Source organism: Taurulus bubalis, assembly GCF_910589615.1.
Source record: "Taurulus bubalis genome assembly, chromosome: 11".
Lineage (NCBI taxonomy): Eukaryota > Metazoa > Chordata > Actinopteri > Perciformes > Cottidae > Taurulus > Taurulus bubalis.
The window spans coordinates 14,402,831-14,423,423 of record NC_136599.1 but is presented as its reverse complement, the minus strand read 5'-3'; the positions used below and the strand labels follow the sequence as shown (position 1 = coordinate 14,423,423).

Below are 20,593 nucleotides of genomic sequence, written 5' to 3'. Positions count from 1 at the left end.
ACACTTTAAGACTAAAAAAAACTGTTTGACTGACAGATGGTTAGCGTTAACAGCATGGCAAAGGAATTAAAGGAATGCTCATCAGGGAGCTGATCAGTCCCCTTTCTGGGAATGCACTCAATGATCATTAACCTAAATTACACATCCATGTAATTGCATACAATTAAACCAAACAAAAACAAAAATACAATCTCACACAGAAGTACGTACCATTAAAGGGTCTCCCCGGCCTTTCCTGAAAGTACATTTACAATCAAAAGACGAGGAACAAAAGCCAAATGCAGATTGTTTTTCAGTGATGACCGGAAATTCACAGAAGCTTGCCGTCCCTCAGTTAAAGGACTTTCTAGAACAGTTTCAAAGCAAAGTCTGACTCCTGTCCAGAGTGTCCTGCAGTAGACTAAACCAAGGCCACAGATATCCATCCCAGACTTTTCATCCTGGAATGTGGACTTTGTTACAATCATCTTCATCCAGCGCACTCGCACACTGCCATTGACTCATTCATTGCTAACACAGAATGTCAATTGTACAAAGACTAAAAAAAAAAAACGTAAGTACAGACTGTTATTTGTTACTGATGTTTGTATTCCTGGGTATATTTTCAAGACACTTTGTTAATAGGTTTATATATATGCAAATATATATATGTATATAACTTTAGTCTGTGCAAGGAGGTAAAAGACAATCACTTGAATGTAGTTCTTCGAGACCACAGAACAAACAAGTCCTCCATGTGTACTCTCTCGGCCGCGGTCTCCCTTTAGACCTCCAGCAGCAAACGTACATGTACACAAGAGAAAAACTGAGCCCAGGAAGCATTCATATTGAGCACTGACACTTCTCTCTTTCATGAACAACAAACACTTGGCAACATTTTCTAAGGTGGAACAATGATATTTTTTTCTCCCCTATACCCCATAATTCATACAAAAATAAAAAATTCAAATTGTTCCACTGCCATTTGTATCTCTCTATCTTTTACATTTGCACAGAGGTAGTGGCTATATGCGTGAGAGGGGAGGGAGAGTTGTGAGAAGGTGAGCAAAATTAAAAAGAACTGAATAAATGTCTATAAAATGGTTCCTTTTCATCACCAGAGAATTTTTTTGTCAAAGAACAAAATATAATACTGCAATCACTTAAAAAAAGTAGTCCTTCATTTTATACATTTTATACAATGTTCTCCTTTTTTTTGTTGCTTTTCTTTTCACTTGGTAAAAGGCATAAGATGAGAGAGCTCATTGGCTCAGCACTGGGTTGGGCAGGGCAACGTTGGCAGAGTTCAATCCATGCCGAGCTCTACGCCAACGGGTCACTCATGTCCTCGTCGCCCTGGGAGAGAAGCTCCTTCTTTTCATCTGTGCTGGCCAGAGAGTTGCGGCTGTTGTGGGCGCCCATGTACAGGGTGGCATACACTGGGTTGGTGAAGTTGGTCGGCTGCAGAGCAAAGAAAATTACATGGTGACTCAAAGGGGCAAGAGAAAGGCAGAGATTTGTTCAATGTGAAACCGGCATTTACTGCATTTTGTGCTTGTCAGGTCATTCAAATTACAAAAAAAAACATGTCACCTGAAATGGTCAGTTCATCCAAATAGTTCCAACCAATGACTTCATTTATTTTACCACTGGGATAGTTTTGGTTTGTTATTTAAGTTGATATGTCCTATAGTGTTTATAATGTAGTATTGTGTATTGGCCTGCTCTGGGAAATTGTTTTAGGTGGCAGATGTTTAAGAAAATGTCCAATATAGGTGGTTGAAACTTAAACGATCTGTAAGGCTATTTAGCACTTGGCGTAAGTAAGAAGAGATGTTTTCTTTGAAGAGATTATTAATACGAAAACGCTTCTATCCGTGTTACCTTGTCTGGGTCCAAAGCATAGTCTGAATCCAGGAGCTCCCCAGCGTCATCGTCAGGGTCTCCTTCATAGATCTTATAGGCGGGGTTCCCAATCTCAACATTCATTGCTCCATTTGTCATTCGGTGGTGTTGGAAGCCCTTTGCACTGCAGACAGATAAAGATAAACAAACTGATAAACCATCAAAGCAATTAACTAGAAGAACGTGACCTATGTTTTGAGAGAAACCTTAAATGAATAAAATCACAGAGGCTTTAAAAATATCACAACGTAGCATAAACCAGGCACTGAATCATCAGCAACGTACAATTCACACAATCAAGACAACATGTATTAAAAGGTTGTCAAATGAGCTTTTAACAGAAGCTCATTTCATCAAACACCCAGAATACACAGCAGCATGTCTAGTGTGGAGAATGCTGGATTTTCACATTGCAAATATTCGACTGTTTGCAAGCACATACACATTTTTCATAGGTGCACAGTTGTATATTTTAGTATTCAAGCAATAGCGTAAGCCTAACATTTACACATGTAAAAAAGGGAAGGTATGGAGATGCAGGACGGACAAAACGGTTTGATTGTTTGTAAAGCTACTTCGACTAAGAGTCAATAAGTCCCTGTGTTTGCCGGTTGAGAAACCCAGAGGTAGGCAAACAGGAGATGGCAGGCAATTACAAACAGATTTCAACATTGACCAACAGATTGGACAAATGGATTGACAAACAGATTGGCCAATCTGACTTGATATTAGGGAAGGGAGGGGACAAGAGTTGTGGGTCCACAGGTGAATTATGTAACCCTATAAAGTTACCGCGAGCACTGAGAACGAGATTTGCCCGGCCATAGGGACCTGGGAAACAGGAAATAGATGGTTATCAAAAGGTAAGAGAGAAATAGAAGCGAGATATCTGAGGAACAGATGAAAGAATGGCGTTTGAATCAAAAGTCTCTGAAACCAGGACTCACCCTCGCATTCTCCTCTTGTACCACAAGATGGCACCAACGACTAGAAGTGCCAGTAACAGCAGGAGAAGCACTGGGATGAGGATGGAGGCAGTACCTGCAAGTGAGCAAATAATGTGAGCAAATATGACCAAAGTGCATGTTTTACTAACAAGATTATCTGAACTGTCTGACTTACTTCCACTGGAAGAAGTAGAAGAATCCATAGAAGCTGCTGCTATTTCACATCTGTATCCCCTCCATCCCACAGAACACCTGGACACACACAATGAAACAGAGTTACAAAGTGTGCAGGTTATTTGATGGTTCCTCTCTTGCCCGGTACAATATTTTAGATTTATTCTGTATTATAGATAATATTATAGTCAGGGAGAGGAAGAGAGTTTGATGTCTCTTTGGAAATAACGAAAGATTAACAGAAGATTTTATTTCCATTGAGTCACGAGAGGCTAAACATTCCAGTGCATTGTCATGAGTTATGGCCAAACAAGTGTTTTGTGAAGTCACGGACCTTGACCTTTGATCATCAAATACTAAATCAGTTCATCCTTGAGTCAAAGATTTTGAGTACAGACAAAACGTAAACATAATGCATCTGGCAAAGAGGTCTGAAAATATGAGAGTATGATGTAATAATGTCAGTACAGAATGAAATTAATAATATATAGTATGTAAAAGAATGTCATAAAAAGGTCATAGCATAGTATGTAATAAAAACAAGACAAAAAAAATAAATAAATAGTAAGTCACAAAAAAAGTTGTAAATTATTTTATATTATGCCTTTTTTATGAGTCGTGAGAAGTAATGGAAAAGGTCATAGTATGTCATAACAATGGCACATTATAGCAAGCCTAAACAAGTTGCAAAAAAGGTATAGCATAGTACATCATAAAAAAATAAGTGTATTAATGTGTAGGGTTGTGATGTGGGTGTCATATCTTACTTGCACTGAGGCAGCAGGGAGCGAGTGTCAACTGAACATTGTCCATTTGAGCAGTAGTCCAAACAGGAATAGCAGCTGGGTTGGGTTTGACCGTTGGGGCAGCTATACACACACACAAAAGTATTATGTTGCTTAATAATATCTCCTCAGAGTCCTGAAATAGCAGCCTTAAAGCTAATAGTTTAAAAATCAAATATGGCACATTAATTCATGAGTGGCCTTGCCCACGTGGTACTCAGCAGTCCAAAATAAAAAAGTACAAAGTACAAAGTCAAATATATTTTGTGCAGGCTTTGTGCACGTTGTCCAAAGTGTACCCACCTGCAGGAAACTTCGCCTGAGGATGACGTCAAACACTTGCCCGTTCCACAGAATAGACATTTGTCCAACTCACATTGGTGCCCAATGTATTGAGTGGTGCAAAGACAGATTTTGGTGCCGTTGGAGGTTTGTAAGCAGGTTCCAGCGTTGTGACAGAACCCTTCACAATTAGCTGAGGACGGGAAGATAGACGTGTAATAAGTGCAAAGAACTAAACTGTCATAGATTCAAACATTGTTTCTTAGAATTTGAAGCTGAGAATCCATACAGATCCAGACTCCTTAAGGACAATGCAGCAACATCTGACAGTGCTGCCACTTACTGTACTGGCACTGGTCTCCCTTGTACTCTGGCAGACAGCTGCAGGTCGGCTGGTTGCCCATGTTGACCGAGCAGTTCCCTTCATTCAGGCAGTAGTCCTGACAAGTGTGGCGGTTACAGTTGGGCCCTGTGAAGCCTTTTGGGCATCTGCAGGTTGGGGCCCCTGCGAGACAAGACATGAATTTGATTGTGAAGCAAATATAAATGAATACAACTACATTACACAAAGGCTGCAGCTATGTATCCCAATAACTGAAGTCCCTTACAGTAAGTAGAATGTAAAGTTTTAGTCATTTTTGACCAATTTTAGTTGACAGTTACAGTACATATACACAACTAGCATTGAATCCAGTTGGTGATATTTGGAAATCACTTGCTTTATGTCCTCTCTTCTACAACATTTTGGCATGGAATTACTGTTACTAATGATTACTCCATAGAGCTTTCACAGACATCAAAAGGATGAGTGGAAATTGTACTAATGATTTTCAGACCAACTAAAATATATTTGCTTTGCTGCCACCAGTGGCATAAAATAATGATAAAAAGATCAAACTTGCCATAACATGTCTATTTCACTTAATATTTTGCTAGTTAAAAACATTTTCCTGAATGGAAAAGTGGCTATTTAATAATAGCAAACAAAGTCATTATTTTTTAACTCTACATAAATATACACACCTGAGACTGATGTTTTTATATAAAGGGAGGACATGGAATACAAACTAATAATAATAATAATAATAATAATAATAATAATAATAATGTCTTGCTTTACTGCAAAGTAGGAAAAAGAGATCACCTGTGTCGTGCTCTTACCTGTATGAGAAGCAGTGCATGTGCCTCCGTTCTTGCAGTAGTCCCTGCACTGGTTGATCTCGCATCTCTCTCCGGTGTAGCTGGGCTGGCAGCGACACTTGGCCACCTGACGGGCGTTGAGGAAGCAGCTGCCACCGTTCTGACACTGTATTTCACAGGGCCCCGAAGGGGGAGCTGTAGAGGGGAGGATTTCATGATGAGCCAATATTTTGTGTGCCGCATCCGATTGTAAAGCCACCCGGATGAAAACCACCCAGGAGTTTGATCATGTGAAAGTAGGGCTGCTCAGCTATGTGTACATCAGTGTCTCTGCAGACTTACAGAAGGGTGACTGGGTGGGGCTCGGCCTCTCCACACATGTGCCGTTGTCTGCCACGTAGTTGTTGGGGCAGGTACACACCGGTCCACTGGGGCTGAGCAGACACAGCCACTCACACTTCTTCCTGTCACATGGGTTAGTCACTGGTGCAGAGACAAACAAGACATCCAGTGAGAAACTGCATAAAATGTATAAAACCCAGTTGTATTAATTAATACAACTTCAAATATATAATGTTTCTAATGACTAATACATAGAAAAGCAAACTTACTCTCTGGCTGCTTGTAACGGTGGTAGAGGACTATATCAGTCGCATGGTTGATGCCTGTGGTGAGATTCTCCATGAGGCCTTTGCCAAACTTGTTGACCCGGAAGACAACGTTATTCATATAGGTGACCCCATATATATAGTCCTCAAAAATATCTATGCTGTATGGATGGAGCAGGTCTGAGAAATAAAGGGGAAACAAAGATAATGGATTAAAAAAAGAAGAGAAAAACAAACAAGCCAGGTTTCTGAACTTCCATGTTTCTCACAGTTTTGTTTTAAATGAAGGAACAACTCAACTGTTTTTGATGCCAGTGACGGAAACTACAGGATCAGAGCCATCCAGACGAACACTGCCAATCACTGAGAGTTTAGCATCTGCCCAGTAAAGACGCTCGTTGAAGTAGTCCACAGCCAAACCTGTAGAGACAGAATGTAAGAGCCTTGCAGATAAATACATGGCAACGTATAGAGAATAAAAGGCTATGACTGTTAGGACTAACTAGGGTTAAGATAAATCATATACTGCTAATGTAGTACTGACCGGTGGGCCACTGGATGTTCTCATGAACAAGAGTTTGTCTCAGAGTGCCGTCCATGGCAGCAGTCTCAATTTTAGGGTGGTTCCCCCAGTCTGCCCAATACATGGTACTGAAGGGAAACACAGAGTCGGAACACACACATAAAATATATAATTTCTATCAGTGTGTTGCCCTGAATCCACCGTCAAAATGTGTACTCTCTCTTACCCTCTCTGTGGATCCACTACGATGGCATAAGGCTCGTCTATCATGCCAGAGACGAGGGTCTTGCAATGCTGGCCGGACATCTGAGCCACTTCGATTACATCTCGACCAGAGTCCGTCCAGTACAGGTTACCAGCCACCCAGTCCACTGCTATACCACGAGGCATCTTCAGCTCTTTGATCTGGATACAGGCAGAGAGGCCGTCATTGCATGCCAATATGATTGTGTGTGATGTGTTTGTGATGGAGAGTTTGTGCATCTGCACACATTTGACCAGCATTACCTGCAAGTTGGTGATCCTGCCCTCACTCGAGGAGGAGGATGACGTGGACGGTCCTGGAAGTTCATAGGAGGAGATGCGGCCCGTGTGCCAGTTGGTCCAGAAGATGCGGTTGGTCTTGACATGCAGGTCCATTGCATCAATACGCACACTGGCATCGCCTTGGAAGGTCTGCTCATAGCGCCAGTTGGGCATGCCGGGGTCCAAGCTGCGAATTTCATTGTCGTCGGCTATGTAGAGAATCTGTCTACTGCTGTTCATGCCTGTAAAGGAAAGAGAACAAGTCACAAGGATGGCCTTTGAAACTAAAATTAACAATTATTATGAGTATTTTAAAAAGAAGCCTAAAGGGATAAGCAGTGTATAAAACAGATAAAGTTCTAGTTCTCACTGTCAGCCTTGCAGGTGTCACTGATCCTGGTGAAGTACTTGTGGCAGCTGCATTTGTAGGAGCCTTTGGTGTTGTTGCAGACATGGGAACACACTCCGAACTGCACACACTCATTCTTATCTGAAAAATGAAGAACCAAATAGAAAGTAATATTAAATAGGAAAATACCACACATCAGCTCCTTACCTCACATTTATACATTTGAGGTGTTAGTATTGGTCATAGGTGTAGTGTTTTGTACAGGTGTACCTCCACAGGTGTGGTGTCCTGTCTTCTGGAAACCGGGTTTGCAGGCGCAGAAAGAGTCTGTGCCGTTGGTGAAACAGTGGGCCTCGTCTCCGTCACCACACTGAGTCCTGTTACTCCTGCAGTCATTCAGTTTGGTGTCTGAACACAAACACAAGTCCAACATGAGTCTGAGTTTTTTTTAAGCTGCTGATACCTAACATTTGAAACATAAACTATGTGGTAAGCTATAATGTAGAAGTTTGAACATAAAGCACCTTGCTTGCAGTTGATCTCATCGGAGCCATAATCCTCACAATCGTTAAAGAAATTACAGCGCAGAGTGGAGCTGATGCATCTGCCGTTGGTACACAGGAACTCGTCCTTTTCACATATGGGAACAGCTGGAGGGGCCTCTGTAGACATAAACATCGCACAAACACATGTCAGCAATCTCCTTAATCAAAGTCGAAGTAGGAGGGGATTGCATCAACGATTTGAATGACTCCACAACTTACGGCAGTTCAGTTCATCTGACTTGTCACCGCAGTTATTGACACCATCACACCTCTTTGACACTCGCAGACACACACGGTCGTTTTGGCAGCGGAAAGCTCTGGTGGGAGGACATTGGAACTTCCCTGAAAAGCCGAACAGGAAGAGGACATGAGGCAAAAAAGGTAGAGGATCAAAATTTGGTCAGGACAAACGATGACAAAAGTCAGACATTGCGCATGTGTGTGATTCACAAGGCTGCACTCACTGCACTCTTCGGGGTTCTCGTCGGAGTTGTCCCCACAGTCGTCCTCCCCGTCACACTTCCAGGCGAGGGGTTTACACAAAGTGTTGTTACACTGGAACTCATCCAGAGGGCAGTGGCGCCCAGCTGAGTAAAACAAAAAGAGATTTTTACTAGTTCAATGCAACAATTAGATTAGTAGTACAAAATAAAGATAGGGAATGGAATTCAAAAAGGCATATATAGACACAAGCGTGCATTTACCAGCACTGCCACAATTCTCTTCATCGCTGCCGTCCATGCAGTCGGGGTCGGCGTCGCACCGCCAGCGGATGGGGATGCAGTGTCCGTTCTTACACTGGAACTGGTCGTTGTCACACTTAAGGTCACAGCCATTCTAAAGAGACATTATAGACCCACAGGATCAGCTTATGCACTTACAAAATAATACTAAACACAGACAATTCAATTATCTTTCCAAATCAATACAAGATATTATTTAAAGGATGCCCAAACATTAAGTTTCTGCACCTCATCAGATCCATCAGCACAGTCATGGTCTCCATCGCACTTCCACCTCCCAGCAATACAGCGGCCGTTGGTGCAGGCAAACTCACTTTCAGAACATTGTCGAGGCACTACAGAAGAAGGCAGGGCGACAAGGTCAGTGACATAACACATAAACGCCATTGACAGCGAGCTATGGCTAATTTTGTCTTTACCACAAAACACAGGACAAAGGTTGAAACAACCACAGAGGAACACTGTGAGAGAATGAAAGGAGCTCAATAAGTCTAAATGCTATTGTTATAGAACGTATTTCATTTGAGTGCTTTATTTAGGTTTCCATGTTACATTTGTGGTAATAATTAAAAAAGCATTAAACATAATGTTTCATGCAGTGGCATCTAGTGACAAATGGGAAATAGAACAGCAATAGTGCAAACATAATCTACAGTATTAAAAGCTCAGGTTGCAGACTCTCACAGGTGGGTGGGGATCACAGCTGGACAGGAGCATGAGAGTGGAGACAGCGTAGAGCAGGAGACACAGCAGAGAGGTGTCATATGAAGGTGGAGTAACTTACCTCTGGCTCATGCCAACAGGACAGTATGAAATGAAACAAATATCAGATGAGGTGAGATGCATCCGAAATGACAGAATGGATGTTATCGCAAATAAGTGACTTAGTGTGTTAACAGGTTAAAGGTCCAGAGTGAGTATGCTTCCAGTGGACTAAGCATGAGTGTAAGTGACACTGGACAAGGTGAGATAACAGATGCTGATAGGACACAGTATAAAAGGCGGAAGTCCCAAAGCGTAAAGAGAAACCTACTGCACTTGTCTTCATCAGAGTTGTCCCCACAGTCGTTGTCGTAGTCACACTGCCAGCGGCCTGGTACGCAGCGGTTGTTCTTACATCTGAACTGGTATGGCTCACATGTCCTCTCAGCTGTACACAACAGAATCAATAAAATAAAAATAGAAACAAACACAATCAGATTTGAAAACATCAGTGGCAGAAATGCCGCTTCAGTGCATCTTCATTTAAAAAAAAAAAAAAAGGAGAGGATTTTCTTACCACACTCCTCTTTTGGTTCATCTGACGCGTCGCCGCAGTCGTCCTCGCCGTCACACTTCCAGCGAGCGGGGATGCAGCGTCCAGAGTCTTTGCATCGGAACTCGTCTACACCACAAGTCATCTGGGCTGGAGACATTTGGGGGCGGTTACATTTGAGAGCTAATCGGGATGACTCAGGATAAATAAAATGCTAAATAAAAAGAGAGTCTTACTGCAGTTGGCGGGCTCATCAGATCCATCCACACAGTCATTGTCACGGTCACACACCCAAACACGAGGTATGCAGCGTTTTGTGATGGCACACTGAAACTGGGTGGGCGCACACGTTACCTCGGCTGTGGAAGGGAATGACAGATTTATAGTTACCGTGTGAAATGAAGCATCGAAGTGAAAGAATAGCACAGCAAGGCTTGCACGATATTATATATGATGCAATTGAAAAAAAGAAAAATGGTTCTACTCACGGCAGTCCTTCTCATCCTCTCCTTCTCCACAGTTGTCCTGGCCGTTGCAGCGGAAAATGCCTGGGATGCAGCGGCTTGGGTGGGAACATTTGAACTGACTGGGCAGGCAAACGTGAATATCTGCGGTGCAGTTACGCAAGCAGACAAACAAAGACACACGCAACAGATGTGAGCAATAAAGTAGTGATGTCAGTATCCAACAAAATATAGACAGGTCAGGACGCAGATTATTAAATGTGTGAGATAATCATTTTGTGACGTACCGCAGTTGGCCTCATCGGAGCTGTCCTGGCAGTCATTGTCTCCATCACAGATGTAGGCGGGGTTGGTGCAGATGCCGGTGCCACACTGAAACTGCCCTGGCCTGCATTTGAACTCAGCTGTCGTGAAACATTTTTTTTTTGTCAGCATAAAAATTAATTACACACCTACATGTTTCAGGAATGTGACACACTTTTATTTATCTTTCTCAAACACTTACGGCAGTCTGCTGGCTCATCCGACCGGTCGCCGCAATCATCCTCTGTGTCACATTTCCACCAGAAAGGAATGCACTTGTCGTTCTTGCATACAAACTACAGCACAAGAGGGAAATTAATCAAAATGATGAAAGAACACGACACCAGAGCTCCTCTGCATCAACAGTGCTGACGCAGCATGAGCTAGCTGCTGTAGCCTTGGGCAGCTAGCCAGCTGTCAATAGACAATCACACGCATAGCAGTTCATCAAACAAGACATGGAGATATGAAAATCCACTTATCAACTGTAGTCATTCAGTCATATTCACATTGATGATGGTTCCTCCCTACCTGGCTGGCTGTACAGTTGGACATGCAAGTGCGCTGATCATTTGCCAGGTAGAAGTTGGTGGGACAGGCACACTTGTAGCCACCTCCAGGAGCGAGGAGGCAGAGGTTACTGCAGCCGCCATTGTTTGTCTGACACGGGTGGTGGAGCACTGTGGGGAAAAGATGGAAAGTTGGGAAATGTAATAAACTTTGCCTGCAACAATATGTATTTCAGCACAATACTGAGGTTTTATGATATTTAGATCAAAGTAGGGAACATAATAATTATGTGTTTGAGTCGTTGCATCTTTAATACAAACAATAACTCTCTACACCATAACACAATTTAACACTGTTTCACATCTTCTTTCTTAGACTATGAGACGTAAAGTTTGTAAGCATTGTATTGAAACAGAGAGAGATAAGATTGTTTTGTCTTTGTATGATAAAAAGAGCAGCTTTTACCTTCGGGCTGGCGGTAGGGATGGTAAATGTGGATGTCCATGGGCCGATGCAAGGTGCTTATCAGGGTGGTCTTGTTGGTACCCAGAGACTTATGAGCCCTGTTGATGGACTTTGTCTCCCAGTCGGTCCAGTAGATGTGCTCCTCAAACAGAGTCATTGCAAAGATGTGGGGGATGTCTTGACTGAGAACTGAGGAGCAACAGACAAAACGTGAATCACATTGTTAATGAGTTGTTAGGGATAGTTTCCCACTGTTACTTTTTATAATTAGTTAGTGCAGTTCTGTGACCAAAAATCCATCTTATCCTGATTTGTTCATATGTGTCTGCTTAAAAATTATCATCACTAGTAAAGACCATGCTTTCCAAAAAAGAGGAACGTATACTACACACTATACGAGTGTCTAATCATGATAGATGTCTCAAATTTCCATTTTATTCGAGAAACTGAATGACCAATGGAAAAGAAAAGAAAAAGAGGAAGATAATGTTGTGATTTTAGCAAACAAATGTTTCTTATTCTTGCTGCTGTATCATGAAGAGAACTGTCGGGACAATCTTGTACTGTTAATGTAAAACAGAGGCCGGGTGGGGTGCAAAGCTACAGCGGCTCTACACTCTCTGTGTGTTAGGTAATGGTGTCTACGCCTCATTAGGCTTTACACTATAATTGCACCTTTTCTGCTCCCATTTCTTGTCGTTTGATGTGTTTGCTCTCAGTATTTGAGGCTTGTGCGCTATGGAAACACACTATTAGTTTCTGTTGTAAAATCACACATGCATGGATTGGCACATGCAAGCAGACACAAATCAAGCACACATTAGTTCAAAACCACCCCGTCATGAGGTAACCATGGTTTCAGTATTGATTAACACAAGTGAGGTGCTTTAAAGAACTAAAATGTTGTAATAATGAGATATGGAAGTATAAAGTTGAACTGTGATATTAGTTGGATTAGCATAAAGCTCCCTTTGGTCAATCCTTATCAAGGCCAAACTGGTGTTTGTATATCAAAGGACGGGTGAATAACTTACTGGACAAACTAAGCCAATACTGATAGCGCAATATTCTCTCACCACAAGTGAAACTTTTACATATATGTATGTTCTTCATTTGAGGAACGATGGGAAGCCGCACCCAGCTATATGCGTTGGAGCAGAGCTTAGCGAAAGAAACAATACAAACGCCCGGCTGGGCTCAAGAATTCTTCTGCACGCCTGGTTGGTTGACAATATCAACTATTGTAGTTAGGGTGTTAAGCAACTGAGCACTATGTAGACGTCATACATGCTAGAGGCCTCACTGGTCAAAACAAAAAGGGCTTCTGTCCCCTGGGCCTGTGCTGCATGCCTCCAGCCCAGAAGTGAAGCATCTGACCTGCCTGCTTATTCTCGGTGGCTCCCAAACAAGTATGTCAATGTATGCATGACTATTTGACAACTCGTTCAGACAGAAAACAAGCCCATAAGCCTGGTACTACAAATTGTAGCTATAACAAAACATAAGAGGCGGAATATTCAGTTTCTGCACTTCCTGGGCTGCCCACTGCTCCCTATCCAGGGATGGGTCAAATGCAGAGAAGAATTTCCCCAAGGGGATTAATAAAGTGCATGTTTCTTTCTTTTTTTCCTTTTGTTTCACTGCCAGTGAAGTTTGGTCAAAAAGTGTTTCTCTTATTAAGTGGCCTAGATGAAAAAGATTTAAAGCTTCCCAGTTGTTCACCAGCTTTATTTAAAAGACTAAAACAATCGTGACCCATCAGTCAAGTTGCTTTAAGCATGTCTGAATGTGAACTGGTCTGTTACCTGTGTGTCTGTTGGTGCCATCAAGGCTGGCAAACTCAATGTAGTCCTCTCTGGCATCGGCCCAGTATATACGGTCATTGATGAAGTCCAGGGTTAGTCCATTGGGCCACGTGATCTTATCCTCAACGATGACACTTCTATTTGTGCCGTCCATCCCGATTCTCCCAATGTGAGGGTTGTCCCCCCAGTCAGACCAATACAGATACCTAACCAGCAGGGGATAAATATGGTGTTAGTTACTGTATGGTGACTCGAAAGGAAATGTACCGTACATTGCAGTCTCCATGACCGGATAACAATATTTTCGTATCCTGTGAAACTTAAGCTGCGCTCCTCACCCATAGCGGACATCCACAGCCACAGCACGAGGTTCCCTCAGGCCATTGTTGACCAGCACAGTCCGGTAGGCCCCATTGAGTTTTGACACCTCGATGGTGTCTCGACCTTTGTCACACCAGTACAAGTTTCCACCAACCCAATCCACTGCCAAGCCATCTGGGTTACTCAGGGAGGTCCGGTGCAAAACCTGCCACGTCAGTGGGTCACAGGGTTAGACAGAAAGGTTCCAGTCAAAAGATTCACACAACTTTCACAAAGAGGAGTAAATACAATGGTTAATGTGCTGGCTGGCTCAAAGGGGGTCTGATTTCCTCACTGACCTCTATGTTGCTGCCGTTCATAAGCATGCGTCGGATCATGCTGCCCTGAGTGGTCACATCTGTCCAGTAGATCATCTGCTCTGCATAGTGGAAGTCCAGCGCCACCGCATTATTCAGACCCTGAAGCAGAGGTATTTACAGTTTTTACAGGTTAATGGAGTGCGAACAATAAGAGCTTCACCTTGTTTCAGCAGTTCAAACTGAGCTATAGTGTGTCTCACCTGTTTTATAAGAGTGTAGTTGGATCCATCCAGATTGAGTTTTCTCAGGTAGTATCGGTTAGCAAAGATCAAGTAGGGCTCCTCTTCTACACATAAATACCAGACAGTAAACATTTGAGTCAGGGTTGATTTGTCTATGAACAACCAGCAAAATGCAAAACGCACACAAGCATGCCTTACCCGACGTGGACTTGCAGGTGGTGGGGTCATTGGGGCTGAGTTCAAAACCATCCACGCAGAGACAGTGGAAGCTGCCATGTGTGTTGATGCAGCGCTGAGAACAGGGGTAGGTGGTTGTGCACTCGTCTATATCCACACATGTCTTCCCATCACGCTTAAGCTGGAAACCAGGATGACACCTGCACTGAAGAGGCCAAGAGCACAGGAGATACGTCAAAATCTCATCGCCTTCAGGTTTTAGCACTTCTCACTTTTAGTCTGGACCAATTAGCAGTGCCTGTACTGCATGACACAAAACCTCTGTCAGTCAACCTGATACACATGTTTGTTCCTTTCACCAAAAAGCCAATTACTATGTAGAGTGGTACAAATACCTCAATACTTTCATGAAATCCTGCTGTCAGAAAATCTGCATAAATAGCTACGGATCTCATTTGCAAAATGCTCTTGCAACAGAGAGCGTGGGTAAAAAATAAGCTGACATTCAATGCGTTTGTCAAATAAGTGGCATGAACATCGTTTTACCACAAGGAATAGCAAAAACATGTATTCAAAAACGGTAATTATGGAGGAATTTGAAGGAGATTAAGCACTGTGCACTATGCACAAAGGAAGTCACACACGCAGACAACTCTGATGGTGAAATTATGTACAGTTAAATATTGTGCAAACATTGAACACCACACCCTGAACAGTATAAAAACCTTTGGGTTTATAAATAATTTCTTATCATTTCCAAATGAAGCTCTGACCACTTCCTCAACACCACAGACATGAGAGTTCACACAGAGTTCAAGCTGCTCTAATAATGGAAGGAAGAGAGACAAAACATGTTTTTACAGAACTGCATGCCTGAAGTGAGTGGTTCCCATCTTTTTAATTCAGGTCCTCTCTAACTCACCATTAATAGTATAAATCCAATTCGCCTGGATGTATAATTTCTAGGACAATACAAGTCAGTGAGTTCCCAAAGTAATTTGATTTGCTTTATTTTCCTTTTAAAAAGCAAATTGAGGAACAATTAGATGACTTACCTTGAAGCCGATCTTGAGGTCATCGCAGAGCTGTGAGCAACCACTCAGCTTACTATTGAGACACTCGTTGATGAAGCAGTTGAGTTCATCAGAGCCGTCACCGCAGTCATCATTGCGGTCGCACAGCAGAGTCTCATTCAAACACTTCCCATTATGACACATGAAGGCTGACTCGTTACACGTCCTCTCTGAAATCATAGACAAATGGCAGGCTACGTTAATGTAGCTTTAAAACAGGATACAGCTTTGGCATTTCTGAACAATAAGTTTCTCTTGTGATTCATAATTTATTACATAATATGTGTATATAAAAATGATATAGACATATTGATTAATAATTTCTACCAGAGTCAGTGCAACGAGGATTCTTGGGAGCTTCATCAGAGCCATCGTGACAGTCAAACTCTCCATCACACTCCCATTTCTTCTGGTTGAGGCAGCGGCCGTTGGCACAGCGAAACTCATCTGGACCACATGTTGGGTATTCTACATAACAACAAGAGTATGTTTTATCAGTAACCCATCACAATAGAAATGTTGTGGGCTGAATTTTCAAACTTTCTCTTCCCAATCCACACACTCACCACATTCTGGGGATTCATCTGAGCCATCTGAGCAATCGACGTCATGATCGCACACAAAGTGCTTGGGGATACACTGTCTGTTCTGGCACACAAACTCATTTTCATCACAAGTGTTGTTGCTGTACACTGGAAATAGAAAAGAACACACTTTAGTTAATGGGCATGGAACTGTGTTGGCAGAGTTTCTGTTTTTAGTTTTGTTTAATCACAACACAAAGAGGACAGATTTTTTCCATGGAGTTATTTAGTAACTGTCCCACTCACTGCAGCCAGCCTTGACACTTTCATCAGCTCCATCAGGACAGTCTTTGTCTCCATCACACTTCCAGCGTTGAGGCACACACATGTGGGAGCCGGGACACTGGAAAGCCTCAGGACTGCATGTCTTGGACTCTGTGATGATAATTATGGGAAAGTTATGTGATGATACGTCAGAACATCTTACGCATACAAACAAATGTCTCCAGTTGGCATGGGAAAAGTACTTTTATATTTGAGAGTTAGTAATATGACACTTACTGCATTTCTGGTCCTCATCAGAACCATCTCCACAGTCATCAGAGCCGTCACACACCCAGTGGCTGGAAATGCAGCGATGGTTCCCACATTCAAACTGGGTGGATGTACAAAATTTGTCTGCAAAGGAGGGAGAAATTATCTTATTTACACTGCATATGTTTGTCCTTGGGCAGCCCAATAAAAAATAGCCTGTTTTTCCTAGTAGGCTTTGTGTTTTTACAAAATAACATATGGGTACTCGAGGACAACTTTGTTGACTGACCACAGTGTGTCTCATCAGCTCCATTCTCACAGTCATTCTCCTTATCACAGGTCCAGCTCATAGGAATGCAGCGACCACTGGGACAAGCAAAGAAGTTGACTGGACATTTAAGCTTCCTTTTATCTGCAAGATAACAGAAGAAAAACAATCTAAAATCTCTGCCAATTTAAGAAAAGCAGAAAGCATTTTAAAGGGAAACAAAGCACCCGACCTGGGCAGTTCCTCTCATCTGAAAAGTCTCCACAGTCATTGTTGCCGTCACACACCCATGAGGACAGATAACACAGAGTAGTTTTCTCACAGCTTTGGAAGGAAACTCCTTTCACTCCCAGGCGGAAGAAACGGGAGCAATCAGTGGGTTCTGAGAAAAATGGAAAAAGCTTTTAAAAATGAACTTCGAAGATATCTTAACTAATCCATTAAGATCGTTTCCCGCCATGAAATGATCATCATTGTTAAATCTCAGCTTTCACCTTTAATAATCTTTTTGTTAAATCATCATGGTCCATTACTTACGGCAGTTTATTTCATCACTCGCATCCTCACAGTTGACCACCTGGTCACAGCGGCTGAAGTTGGAAATACAGCTTCCATCTTTACACTGGAACTCTCCTACTTTGCACAGGGTCACTGCAGGATGCAAGAGGCACATTGATCAAGCAAGCAGAGACATTGCTGGGTTGTGTGAACATAACAGTTAAACCTTTAGCAAAATCTGATACCAGGCTGATACATATCAAAACCTGCTGCAGCTACACAAGGGGACATAAATTGCTTACTGTTGCAGGGCAGTTCATCCGAGTGGTCACCACAGTCATCCGTGCCATCACACCAGAACTGGTGGCCAATACATCTGCCGTTGATGCAGCGCCTGTAGCCTTTCTTACAAAGTCGATTGGCTGCGGGGGAACAGCAGTTGATTAGAGGTAGCTCAAGAGTCCTTTTTCGTATATTACAAATACAAATATTAAAACAACTCACTATTATATAAATTAAACTAATAAGCTGTGCCACATACTCCGCATCAAACAAATTACATTCCTCCTTTCCTCTCCCTTTAGTTCAAAATGTACATTTCTTTCCTAAGTAGTAATTTTCTCTGTTTATATTAGCCCTCACTCTCCTCTAACCGAATGATCTAATAATAACTATATTGTATTTTTGCACTAATTCTAAATTGCTTTGACTACAACCATCAGCTAATTATTTGAAAATGATCAAATAGAAATGATGACCTGTGACAGCTCACTAATAGTCCCATAAGAAACTCACCACAATAGGACTGCTTCTCATCAGACTTGTCCTTGCAGTGAGTCATGCCATCGCAGGTCAGGCTGTAGTTGATACAGTCTCCGTTTCCACACTCAAAGTCATCCACACTTCCACATGACACATTCAGTGCTGGTGAGGTAAAAACATTTGAATTCAGCAACATTCAACCTTTTAAATCAAGAAGTGGACAATGTTATCCTAAAATGATTGAAGACTTTCTCTCACAAGAGCAGGTGTTGTCTTCCAGGAGTTGTCTGTCTCCGCGGCAACTGCAGTTAACCCGTCCATCGGAGGTGGGCAGACACAGGTCTTGGCAACCTCCGTTATTTGATCGACAAGGAGAAAACTCACCTGAGGAAGATATGACACAGGAGGGTTAGTTAGAGTGTTTTTTCCTTGTGGGGGAAATATTAAGAGAAAGCCCAACACAATTGATGATACATAATGCAATGCAGTTACTATACTCTGGCACGAATAAACCTTTGCAATTATGTTTTGCTTGGCCATAGTTAACAGCAACATGGCAACATGCTCGTAACGGCAATGCCAACATGCTGTTGTTTTGCATGTATAAAGTTTACCATGTTCACCTTCTTACTTTAGCTTGTTAGCATGCAAGGATTTAGCCAAGGCTGATGGGAATATCATTAGTTTTGCAGGTATTGGACATATTAGAAAAATGTACTTGATGATAACGGATTCCTGAGTGGGATATATTGTAGATATCTGTGCCAAATTGCAGGCAACCTATTCCTTGTTGAAGTATTTCAGTCTGAACCGAAGTGATAGGCTACCTAGAGCATCGCCACTAGCATGGATAAAAAAAAAAATGTAATCATATATTCGAGAGGTGCAAACTATACAAACTTTCCAGTAAATTCAGTGAATAATACTTACAGCTGTTGGTGTTATTAGCCACAGCCACAATGCCCATTGGTTGCTGAGGGATGTCGGCACGCAGCACTTTCATGTCTCCTCCTGTGTATTTGTCCGCCCTAAGGACGGCCCTCCTCACCCAGTCCGTCCAGAAGATGTAGTCTCCATATACAGCCAGGCCGAATGGATGCACAGGCTCATTCTTCAACAAGACCTGAAGCAGAAACATTTCACCATCATTTCACAGAACACTAAGGTGTGAGTCAACGCCTCAATGTAGCCAAATGGAAAATTAAAGGGCTGTCTTACATAACGGCTGCTTCCATCATATTCGCAGCGTTCAATCTTGTCCAGTGTGGCGTCAGAGAAGTAGAGTTTCTCAGCACGGTGATCTATGGCCAGGCCGTTGGGAGTTTTAATATCACTACCGATGATCGCGAGCACATTGGCTCCATTCAGAGAGGCCCTCATGATACTTGGAGCCTGCTCATTCCAGTTGGTCCAGAACATAATACTGTGGTGGGAGCAAACACAGGATAAGCATAATGATGTGTAGTGGGAGCTCGTAAAATGTCTTGGAATAAATGTCACGGTTGAATGAAATAAAAATAAATCTACTGTTCAAAGAAACAGGCTTGGATACAGTGCATGGCACAAAGTTTCGATAATAATGACTCACTCCTGACACTCGTCCAGCACAAAGGCTCTGGGGTGGTCATCTCCAGACATAGTGACCACAGTGTTGCGGTTATAGGCCACAGAGCGGCTCTGATCCACAGTGTGGCGAGTGATGGTTGAGGTTGTGTAACTGGTCCAGTAGAGTGTATCCCAACCACGGTGGTATGCCAGGCCCTCAACTGATCCTACATCTGTGGAGCAAAGAAGGACAAAGTTGGCCCTCTGTAAATATTTTGGACCCATGACTATAGTTCTTCAGACAATAGTTCTTTTATTTTCATCCAGCCAAAGCTGCAAGAGGTAAAAAGCTTGAGAGGAACGAAGTCTTTTCATTTCAGTATAATAATAATTATTATTATTATTAATATTATTATTATTATTATTATTATTATCTCTCAGGGGTGTTATTAGGAGCTTTAATTAATGAGGACCTTACGTGAGAATTCAACAAATCATTAATCACCGAGATAATGTAACATGGTTAACTCTGAGACTTTATTAAAGAGGCAGTAGTTAAGTGTTTTTAAGATTATCCCCATCTTCCAGCATCAGTTCATGAACTGTGAAACACTGCGAGGAAGAAGGTTAAAAGGAAAAGTGAAAAAGAAAGAGTGTGATGGTAGTGGTACCACACAGAGCAGAGGATGTGACACACCGGCTGTTTCTGGAGAGAGTTTAAAGAGTCTGTATCATCCTGTCATTTCATGGCTGGCTGCCTGCACATACAGATACAGCTCCCTGTGGACACTCTCCTTCATGGTGACTTCTTGTTCTGAGAAGAAAACTGCCACTCAACAGCTTGAGTCACTTAAGGGACATCGGCTAGGGTGAAAGAAATCTGCCATGTACGGCAAAGATGAAGCTGCTCTCAGTAGCCATTGTCCTTTTGTTCTGCTACCCCCCACTCATAGTAAGTCCAGTAGTAGTAATACTATTTTAACTGTGCCCATATGACGCACAACTTCATGGAAAAGGACAGTGTACTGCAGCCTTACGGGATC

The 20,593-nt window shown here is 42.4% G+C and overlaps 1 protein-coding gene across 1 annotated transcript in view; it reads right to left on the bottom strand.

The window, feature by feature from the left end:
* Positions 1-1,282: 1,282 nt before the first annotated feature.
* Positions 1,283-20,593, bottom strand: part of LOC306743303 (low-density lipoprotein receptor-related protein 1-like) — a gene marked incomplete at its 5' end in the record, with an annotated part of 80,643 nt that continues 61,332 nt past the window's right edge. The window contains 49 exons of the mRNA XM_079225807.1: positions 1,283-1,440; positions 1,864-2,008; positions 2,677-2,715; positions 2,832-2,925; positions 3,007-3,083; positions 3,773-3,874; positions 4,094-4,265; positions 4,416-4,577; positions 5,234-5,407; positions 5,555-5,695; positions 5,824-6,000; positions 6,121-6,240; positions 6,365-6,471; positions 6,570-6,748; positions 6,851-7,110; positions 7,239-7,358; positions 7,488-7,625; positions 7,742-7,879; positions 7,982-8,104; positions 8,227-8,349; positions 8,467-8,599; positions 8,734-8,840; positions 9,539-9,655; positions 9,785-9,910; positions 9,997-10,119; positions 10,249-10,368; positions 10,512-10,628; positions 10,730-10,823; positions 11,059-11,207; positions 11,503-11,691; positions 13,308-13,513; positions 13,646-13,833; positions 13,967-14,086; positions 14,188-14,273; positions 14,368-14,551; positions 15,402-15,589; positions 15,747-15,887; positions 15,986-16,111; positions 16,250-16,378; positions 16,505-16,621; positions 16,767-16,889; positions 16,978-17,127; positions 17,283-17,396; positions 17,546-17,665; positions 18,039-18,167; positions 18,264-18,389; positions 18,936-19,128; positions 19,224-19,428; positions 19,594-19,783. Coding sequence (XP_079081933.1) covers positions 1,303-1,440; positions 1,864-2,008; positions 2,677-2,715; positions 2,832-2,925; positions 3,007-3,083; positions 3,773-3,874; positions 4,094-4,265; positions 4,416-4,577; positions 5,234-5,407; positions 5,555-5,695; positions 5,824-6,000; positions 6,121-6,240; positions 6,365-6,471; positions 6,570-6,748; positions 6,851-7,110; positions 7,239-7,358; positions 7,488-7,625; positions 7,742-7,879; positions 7,982-8,104; positions 8,227-8,349; positions 8,467-8,599; positions 8,734-8,840; positions 9,539-9,655; positions 9,785-9,910; positions 9,997-10,119; positions 10,249-10,368; positions 10,512-10,628; positions 10,730-10,823; positions 11,059-11,207; positions 11,503-11,691; positions 13,308-13,513; positions 13,646-13,833; positions 13,967-14,086; positions 14,188-14,273; positions 14,368-14,551; positions 15,402-15,589; positions 15,747-15,887; positions 15,986-16,111; positions 16,250-16,378; positions 16,505-16,621; positions 16,767-16,889; positions 16,978-17,127; positions 17,283-17,396; positions 17,546-17,665; positions 18,039-18,167; positions 18,264-18,389; positions 18,936-19,128; positions 19,224-19,428; positions 19,594-19,783 — 6,839 coding nt within the window. The 3' untranslated portion in view covers positions 1,283-1,302. The remainder of the gene's footprint in view (positions 1,441-1,863; positions 2,009-2,676; positions 2,716-2,831; positions 2,926-3,006; positions 3,084-3,772; positions 3,875-4,093; positions 4,266-4,415; positions 4,578-5,233; positions 5,408-5,554; positions 5,696-5,823; positions 6,001-6,120; positions 6,241-6,364; positions 6,472-6,569; positions 6,749-6,850; positions 7,111-7,238; positions 7,359-7,487; positions 7,626-7,741; positions 7,880-7,981; positions 8,105-8,226; positions 8,350-8,466; positions 8,600-8,733; positions 8,841-9,538; positions 9,656-9,784; positions 9,911-9,996; positions 10,120-10,248; positions 10,369-10,511; positions 10,629-10,729; positions 10,824-11,058; positions 11,208-11,502; positions 11,692-13,307; positions 13,514-13,645; positions 13,834-13,966; positions 14,087-14,187; positions 14,274-14,367; positions 14,552-15,401; positions 15,590-15,746; positions 15,888-15,985; positions 16,112-16,249; positions 16,379-16,504; positions 16,622-16,766; positions 16,890-16,977; positions 17,128-17,282; positions 17,397-17,545; positions 17,666-18,038; positions 18,168-18,263; positions 18,390-18,935; positions 19,129-19,223; positions 19,429-19,593; positions 19,784-20,593) is intronic.